This window comes from Cupressus sempervirens, chromosome 7 (genome assembly GCF_028749045.1).
Source record: "Cupressus sempervirens isolate cs-2001-9-10 chromosome 7, ASM2874904v1, whole genome shotgun sequence".
In the NCBI taxonomy this organism is placed as follows: Eukaryota; Viridiplantae; Streptophyta; class Pinopsida; order Cupressales; family Cupressaceae; genus Cupressus; species Cupressus sempervirens.
In genome coordinates this window covers 288436539-288445221 of record NC_143124.1, presented here as the reverse complement: position 1 = coordinate 288445221, position 8683 = coordinate 288436539, and the positions used below count along the sequence as shown (strand labels likewise).

The following is an 8683-nucleotide window of genomic DNA, read 5'->3' as shown; positions in this document are numbered from 1 at the left end:
ATTTGGGGTTGACACACTACTTTCTGGGATTGTAGTTGTGGTAGAAAGAGGGAGATATTTTCCTTAGCTCGGGGAAATACTTAATTGATATCTTGAAGTGATTCATGATGGAGAATTGTAAGCCCATGCCAACACCACTTGTGACCAATTGAAGGAAGATTCATACTTCCATATCAGAGGCAGTGGACCCTACTTTATACAGACAGTTGATAGGCTCTCTTATGCATCTAGTCAACACCAAGCTACACATTTCTTTTGTACTGAACTCTCTTAGTTAGTTTATGGTGGAACCTAAATGTCTGCACTAGATTGCTGCAAAGCATGTTTTGAGATATCTCAGAGGCATAGTATATTTTGGGTTGAAATGTGTTTAGCAAGATAGAGTGAAGCTTGAGGGGCTTACTAATGCGAATTGGGTAGGTAGTACAATTCACAGGAAGAGCATTTCAAGGTGTACTTTCAATTTGGGATCAAAAGTTGTCTCTTGGTACAACAGGAAATATAAGTCAGTTGCACAAATTTTTGAAGAGGCTTAGTAAATGGCTGCCAGTATATCTTCATGTGAAGCTATTTGGTTTCATAAACTTTTAGTTGGGCTCTTCGATCAGAAGCTAGATCCTACAGTCATTTACTATGATAGTCAAAGTTGCATCAAACATTCTAGGAATCAAGTGTTTCATGACAAGTCTAAGCACATTGAGATCAGGTACCACTTCGTCAAAGATTGTGTGGAGAAGGGGATAGTGAAACTTTGGTACTCTACAAAGGAATAGATAGCAGACATCTTGATAAAAGCTTTGGTGAAGAATAAGTTTGTATTCTTCCTGGATAAGCTGGGTGTTATGTAGAACACCATCCACGCTAAGAGGGAGTGTTGACTTTTATTTTTCTATGTAGCTTGGAAGGTGGAGTTTCTTTAAAGCAGCTCGAGTTGGATGTTTAGCAACATTTTTAGATTTTATTCTTTAAATAGGATCATTATGAGTTTGTGAAGTTGCGCTTGAAGCAAAAGTGATTTTATGTGTTTTAAAGCCAAAGAAAGCAAGCTTATTTCCTTGCTTGCTAAATAAAGTAGCTAGACTTTATATATGTAAAGTTGTTGTAGCAAACTTTATTGTATTCTAGAAGAAAAAGTATGCTATTAGACTAAATAGAAGATCCAACAATTGCAAGTTTTTCCCCAAGGTGGGGTTTTTTGGGTATATTTGTGTTATTGTCTATGTGTTTAGCTTCTGTTATTTTGCTTCCCCTATTTAGTTTCAATTAATTAACCCAAAGTATTAATTGTTATAAATTAGACAAAGACTCTTTTTGTGAATTTATTGGGCAGTTGATCTGTAACACAAATGCTATTACATAATATCATGAGATTATATCTATATTATTTTGAATAAATATTCAAAAAGAAAGATTATTATAGATAAGACCTCATTCAAAAGTATATTATTTTCTCATATCATAGAACCCTTCTTATTTAGATCCTAAATCCCCTTGGATGCAAATAAGCTATTGTAGCTATATGTGAGGTAGAGTTCTTTCCTCAACAAAAGATTTTTCATTTTTATACCTTTAAAAAAATTGTATGTATTTCTTTTTAATGAGGATTTATATTATTATTTAATTACTATAATTTCTTATTGAGTGTTTCTAATAATAGATGAAATCTCTCTTTAAAAGAAACATTCGTCTGAGAAAACAGTTAAATATTTTAAGAAATCCTCATCATGGGAGGATGGCCTAATCTACTGCCCATCAAGAAAAAAGACACCCAAGCTCTTTCCATTGGATACATCATTTTCACATTGACTTAGAACCTCAGTACAAATACCATCAACAAAAATAGAATTGTGTATTTTAGAAGGTAAAAAAAGAACTACGTTGTGAGGACTGAGTAATAAAAAATAACAAATGTCCAGCCATGCAATTTGGATGGTACACCTCAAGATTGCACAAATTAGGGACATAACATTTCTGACTTAATGGCTATGATAAATGGGACAGGCTAATTTTCAGGTAAAATGTACTAAAGACAAAACAAAGTCAAACCTTTTTTTCCAGATCAATGATATTTTCCAAATTTTTTGTTGTTTTGACTACACAGATCATGAAAATCAAATGCTGAAATTTTCAGAAAAGTCCATGCTATTTTCTGTTTTTTGAAAATTGGTCAACAGTATAATTTTCCTAGAGGATAGCCGCATCCATGGTAAATATCATTTTGCTTTTTCAGGTGAGCTGACATTAAGTAGTCAACCATTGCATCGCACATTTTTTTGGAACTCCTACCAGAATCATCATCTTGCTTAAAGAAGGAATCAGTGAGTACTTGAAGCATCAGTAGAGAGCAGACAGTAAATAGAAAGAAACATAATCATCATCCCATTCAGATAAGTAATAGTCTGTTACATAATAGTTGAAGTCACAAATTTGTACATACAAATTCAGCTTCCCTTGACATTAGCATAACAATAAAATACCAACCAAATTAAAAAGTTCTATGTAGCTTAATCTATGTACTTCACATCAAATAATGGCTGATATGCCAAAAATCTCTGCCCACTTCATATCATGCTTTCTCTGTACTCAAAATCTCCCACACAAAAAGCTTTATACATTTCACTATGTACTAGTGCTCAAGTGCAATCTCTTTATCACTTAGGTCTCCTTGAGTTGGGCGATCATCAGTCTTCCCAAAGATGAAGCTTAACTTTTTAACTCTGGCATGCAACATGCTTTCAACTTCCTCCAAGTTAAGGCCCTTCGTTTCAGGTACTATGGTTACTACAAAGCAAAGTGCGAGCACCGATAAAATACCAAACACCATGAATGATGAGGAAACGCCAATGTTTTCTGTCATCGTGAGAAAGGTTTGTGAAACAACTAAATTAGAGATCCAGTTTGCTGTTGCAGCAATGCCTCCACAGGTTCCTCTGTACTGCAACGGATATATCTCAGAATTTGTGACCCATGGGACTGTTCCCATTCCAGGAGAGTAGAAAATAATATAAAGTCCTAATCCCACAACAGCCAACCAACCAAAACGGCTTGGGCATCCTCTGGTGAACCATGGGCGATGATCACCTTGACAAATATGCTTCAATGTTGAGTTCGAGATTAAACAAGCCCCTGGTAACAACTGTAAAAGGGTTCATACAGATGTTAGTTTATGATCACCAAAAGGGTTGTTGTTGCAGAAATAATGCTTTTTATAGTTTCATATATGCCATTTTCAGGGCCACTCTTAAACATCACACACGAAGAAAAAAACTAACTTTGCAAAAAGTAAGGCAGAGGTCCCATGAGGGGTGGCTACAGGTCTATTTTTTAAGTACGGGAGGTCCCATAAGAAATTTTTTGAGGGGCTACAGGGTTAATTATAATCTTTTCCTTTATAATAGGAGCCCTGCTTTTTTAGGAAGTGGATGAAAACGGGGTGGGGCCGGAAATAGGTCCACCAACTTAGGAAAAATCTAGCCATTTGTAAAAAACTGACATTTAAAACTAAAAATGTCTTTATTATAAAATAAAATTTAGAAAGTTTTTCCTTAAACTTAGGAGCTGAAACTTTAAAGTGAAACAAATTACAAAATCCATAGGACCACTCAACTTAACAAATTTCCAAAAAAATCTCAGCAGGTCTAGCTCTATTTTTTAGGAAGTTGGCATCCATAGGACTCCAGCTTAAGTCAACTTTGACTATTTGACACTTTTAGTCTAGGAATCAAGCCTTAGTATGTAATGTTTAAGCCGTCTGCATTTTCAGTGCCTGCCTTCATACTAAGAAACACCCCAAGCAAAAAGTTGAAAAAACAAAAACACTTATCTTGATTACTGCCTAATTTCTGGATTTCAGTGTATAGGCTTTTGTTTGCATCAAAGTTCAGGATTGCACTCCATGATCCATCATCTCTATTCAGGGATCATGGGGAGTGAACTGAAATGTTGATGCACACAAAATCTTCCAGTCAAATCTAGAAGCTAAGGAGTAATCTTAAAGGACTGGAAATCTAATCTCTCTTATTCATCTTGACTGTCAATACCTGGTTCCCCAATGCTGCACAGAAGCCACATTCTGGGTGCGAGGCCTTTATGCATTTCAAACAATCCCATGTACTGCCCATTGAAGAAGCATAAGCCGGGCACTGATAACCTGAAAATCCTTCTGTTGATTTTCTGCTTACCATAGGAGAGCTTTTGGTTGTAACGTGAAAAACCCCACTCAATATAGCCAACGATGCAATGAGTCCCAACAGACTGAAGATTAGGAGCTTTCTCCTTCCATATCTATCAATCAGAGCTATGCTAACAATAGAACCTAAAGCATTCAAACCTGATGTTATAAGAGAGAGCATCAGAGCAACCGAATTGGATGCAAATCCAGCCAACTGGACAATGGTAGGACTGTAATACATGACAGTGTTGATACCCACAAATTGCTGAAAGACCTGTCCAAGAAAGATTTTGTCAAAGAAGTTAGGAACATAATATATTATGTCAGTCCAGAAACATGAGAACAAGGGCTTAATGAAAAAGGATTTTGATTAATGATCACTGCTTACTTGAAGTCCACAGCCTACAATAAGTGCATATCTCACTTCTTTCACCCTCCACAACTGAGCATATTTAATACCACCAGAATCTCCTTGCAACCGGAGTTCTTCTTCAACAGTTACTTTTAGCTCTTGAATTTCAGCATCAACTTCTTCAGGGGGATATATCTTCTTCAAGATGGCAATTGCCTCTGCTTCTCTTTTCTGTATTCAAATAAACAATTCAAATTTCTAGAGTCCATTAATCACTGAGTGTGATCAGAAATATTGATGCAAAAAACTCTAACAACAACCAAATCCAGAAGCTTACAGAAACATTCTAATGGATTGTGGAAATCTGATGACATTAATAGTCCATACATTAGTTTAAAAAGATGTAACCATTTCATAGTTTAGACAAACTGTTTGTGATGCCAAAAGCTTCACTTCTACCAGTCCCTAGCCATAAACCATTAAATTTTGTAGCGAGCAAATCATGTTGCTCAGCCTTAAAGACATTCCTGCTCTGCACTCTATACCTTTCTGTATAACCAACGAGGAGATTCCGGTAGATAAAGCATCAAGAAAAACTGCAAGATTGCAGGAAGAGCTGCAACTCCAAGCATCCATCTCCAAGTACCAGGTGCCTGTAACATCCATATATAATTATCATCTGAAGAATTATGTTTCCATTCCCCCCACTCGCGGGAGTTTGAATGCATGATCAAAAACGATAGTAAGAAAATAGTCAAGCAATTGTAATTAGTTATACATCAATCATAGAAATGCATAACTATAGCCAAAACTTTGGCAATAGTTTTTTGTTTAGCAAAAAACTGTCTAAATATTCGTGCAATCTGTGGCTACTAAGATTTCCATATACTGTCTCAAATATCCAGACTAATTCCACTCTATAAGGAACATAAAATAGATTTGAAAGGTTGAATTACCTTACTGAGGCCCAGATTGATGACGTATGATAAAAACTGACCTCCAGTGATGAGAAAGCCATTAGTACTCACTAAGGCTCCCCTCACTTTGGATGGGGAGGCCTCTGAAATATAAAGTGGTGAAGTAAATGACGCCATGCCTATTCCCAAACCCACACATACTCTACCAAGAATGATAATTGCAGGCATGGGTGCAACAGCCATGAGAATCGCTCCAAGTAAAAACACAAAATCGGCCATGAGAAGTGCCGTTCTCCTTCCAAAACGATCACTAACCCATCCTCCAAAAGGAGCACCAATGATTGCCCCAGCTATTGCCGAACTCACAATAGTTTCCTGTATTCACATCCATAATTGCCAGTCAATTCAGAGAAGATCCAAAAATCCAATTTACGATGAATAGTTTGAGCTTTACACAATAGTATCAAATACCTGCAATGTTGTAGAACGATCCACAGATTTGAAGTCATCTCGAATGTACAAAAGCGCACCGGATATTACCCCTGTAAAATCAAACCAAACAGATCAGTGGCATCCAGTACGACTGATAACTCTACCCTTTTAGCCCAACTCTATATCACAATCTTAAGAGCTTGAAGAATACTAATGGTATGATTTCTCACCTGTATCATAACCAAACAGCAGTCCTCCAAGGCCAGCTGAGAAAGCTAATCTAAGTACATATGGATTTTTATGGACCAAGCGAAGACATGTGCTGAATTCTTGGGCATTAACCTTTACAGGTCCTCCTTCCATCTGCAGTACAAATTGGAATTATAATTGTATAATCACGCTCAAAATTCAATTTCTATGGCCGTACTGAGATACAAAATAGGGCTTTTTATAATTATAGAATCAGGGTCAAAATCCAATTTCTAAGCCCTCACTGAGACGCAAACTAGGACTTTTACTGTAACAGACAAAATCAACTGAAATTTTCCTACTTACATTGATAGGCCACAGATCAGTACGCAACACAAGGATTCAGGAAGAAAAAGACGAATTTTCAAATGTATCTGAAATTTTTTATTCATTATTGTAGTCCATGAAAACAAACAACTACTGAAACCTTTGCTGGCTTTGTTAAAAGTTCCATAGCTTGCACGGAATACATATAGATGAATTTCTAAGGCATATAAAATAAACAGAACAGGGCATATGTAGAATCTATCAAATTAATAAAATAAACTTTCCAATTCGTCATGTATCATAAACCCGTCAATAACAAGACAATATAACAGGGAATGATGCCTATCCTATAGAAAAAACCGGACAAAAGAAAATCAGAAAATTCTGGAATCTAGATAAAATACACTGCCCAATCTTTCAAGGGTCACTTGCCTTTGACTTGTAATGAAGACACAGCTGAAAACCTAGAGCTTGTGATGTTGCTGGATATTGCTTGAGCCCTTCTTCTCATACAGAGATTGACCATCCATTCAAGGGTGATTTATGATGTGGATCTTGCGTGTATTGTATAGCGTGGGTGTGTATATACATAATATACCACATTCTATAAATATGCAAAATTGGATATGTATAAATGTACATCGTATATATACATAACCTGGCCATGCCTGACGGGATTAAATTGTTCATGGCCTTGGGCAAGCACAAGAAAAATACGATACTAAATGTGACATACAGACAGCTCAAGATAGACATGATTGGCGAAATTCTCTCTACCAGAATTTAGTTAAAATATTCCTACAAACTGCAAAATAAAGCCACAAGCAAAACCTATGAATGCAATTGTTAGTCTGCACATCGCAACTTCTCTCAAACAGGACGAAAAAGAGAGGAAACAATTTATCGAATAGGATGAAAGAAGGGGTAAAATAGTTTCCATGTTTTTGTGGGGTTTTGCATGTCAGGTCAATCCCTCAAACAGGAAGAATAAATGCATGTTATTTTGTCTCTTGTATATCACATCAAACTCTCAGAACTAAATGAAAAACTGAAAACAAATGCATGTCACGACAACCTCAATTAGGGATAAAAAATGTGAATGCTATTCTGGGTCTCTCATAAATCCGGCAATATTTCAAACACAGCGACACATGGAGAATTCAAATCCATGATTTTCTGGTCGTCTGATTATCACAACAATCAGACAAAAAGTATGAACAACTGTTGTGAGTCTCTGTATCTCAGAGTGTCCCCTCCTCTCAAACAGGAATTAAACATGCATCAAACAAATGCAATTTATTGTGGGTTTCTACATGTCAAAACAATGAGGTTGAAGAAGAATGATTTGCCTTGTTCAGAACAAGTTGAATTCGAGAAGCTGCAGCTTTCTATCTTGTTTCCGCCTCCTCAAGCACTCGATTGAATCATGTCCGCCCAAAGCAACTCCCCAGGTTTTCCTCAAGCCGAATCCTCTGCTTCAATGCACATTATACACTTACAAAGTCTCAATCACTACTTAGACCACAGTGCCTCAAAATATCAGTCCAATCTAGAAGAATTTCAGCATTCCATTCCTTAGGAAGGACCCCTCTCTTAAATCCTACCAATAGAATTGAGCCAATACTTGCGATGTTTCAAACTTCAACGTCTTTTTTGTCCGCGTCCACTAAACCCACTCTAAACAGGCTTTTACGGAAATTTTCAACTCCAAAATGGAGAAATCAACGTCTCCAGTGAGCTCCCGCGTGCTTGGAAAGATTACGACACGTTGATGCCCTAAATGAATTATTTTTTGTTATATAAACTATATTTGGCCATCTCGTGAGTGTACACGTGTCAAATCAGGAAAATTCAATTCAGGACTGGTCACTATAATATACATTTTATGGGAAAAATATATAATTTTAATGAATTTTAACTTTTCCTTAGATTCATTGTTTTTGGTACGTACAGGTTTTGTACCCTCACGAGATGAGGTAGACTGAGCTGACTTATGTCAATTAGTCAATTAATGCATGAAACGGAGGTGCCAATTTCGGAATGGATAAAGCTAAAAGCTGTGCCAATTTCGGAATGGATAAAGCTACAAGCTGTGATAAAACTTGCTGATGGTGGAGCGTTATCATCTCGAAATTTATGACAAGTCCAGTTCATCTCCAAGTTTATCTTGTGCTTTTCAACAAATATAGATTAATCAATTCTTAAAGTTGGAAAAATTATATTTAATTTTATAAATAGCAATATATCTAAGAAATGTGAAGAATAAAATTAAAGGATGTGTAATATTAATCTCTA

At 36.3% G+C, this 8683-nt stretch overlaps 1 protein-coding gene across 3 annotated transcripts; it reads right to left on the bottom strand.

The window, feature by feature from the left end:
- Window positions 1-2356: 2356 nt before the first annotated feature.
- On the bottom strand, window positions 2357-7937 carry LOC149546558 (putative inositol transporter 2). 3 transcript variants are annotated; one of them, XM_089791258.1, is made up of 8 exons: window positions 7738-7937; window positions 6103-6235; window positions 5912-5982; window positions 5480-5815; window positions 5069-5176; window positions 4560-4754; window positions 4041-4445; window positions 2357-3136 (listed from the first exon to the last, which is right to left on the bottom strand). In XM_089791258.1, exons 2-8 carry the CDS (start codon window positions 6233-6235, stop codon window positions 2627-2629), a joined length of 1758 nt encoding a protein of 585 aa, XP_089647384.1. In that variant the 5' UTR covers window positions 7738-7937; the 3' UTR covers window positions 2357-2626. The 3 variants fall into 3 exon arrangements, with proteins under 3 accessions (XP_089647384.1, XP_089647385.1, XP_089647386.1); XM_089791259.1 differs by lacking the exon at window positions 7738-7937 and adding an exon at window positions 6821-6956; XM_089791260.1 differs by lacking the exon at window positions 7738-7937 and adding an exon at window positions 6428-6550.
- Window positions 7938-8683: the final 746 nt, after the last annotated feature.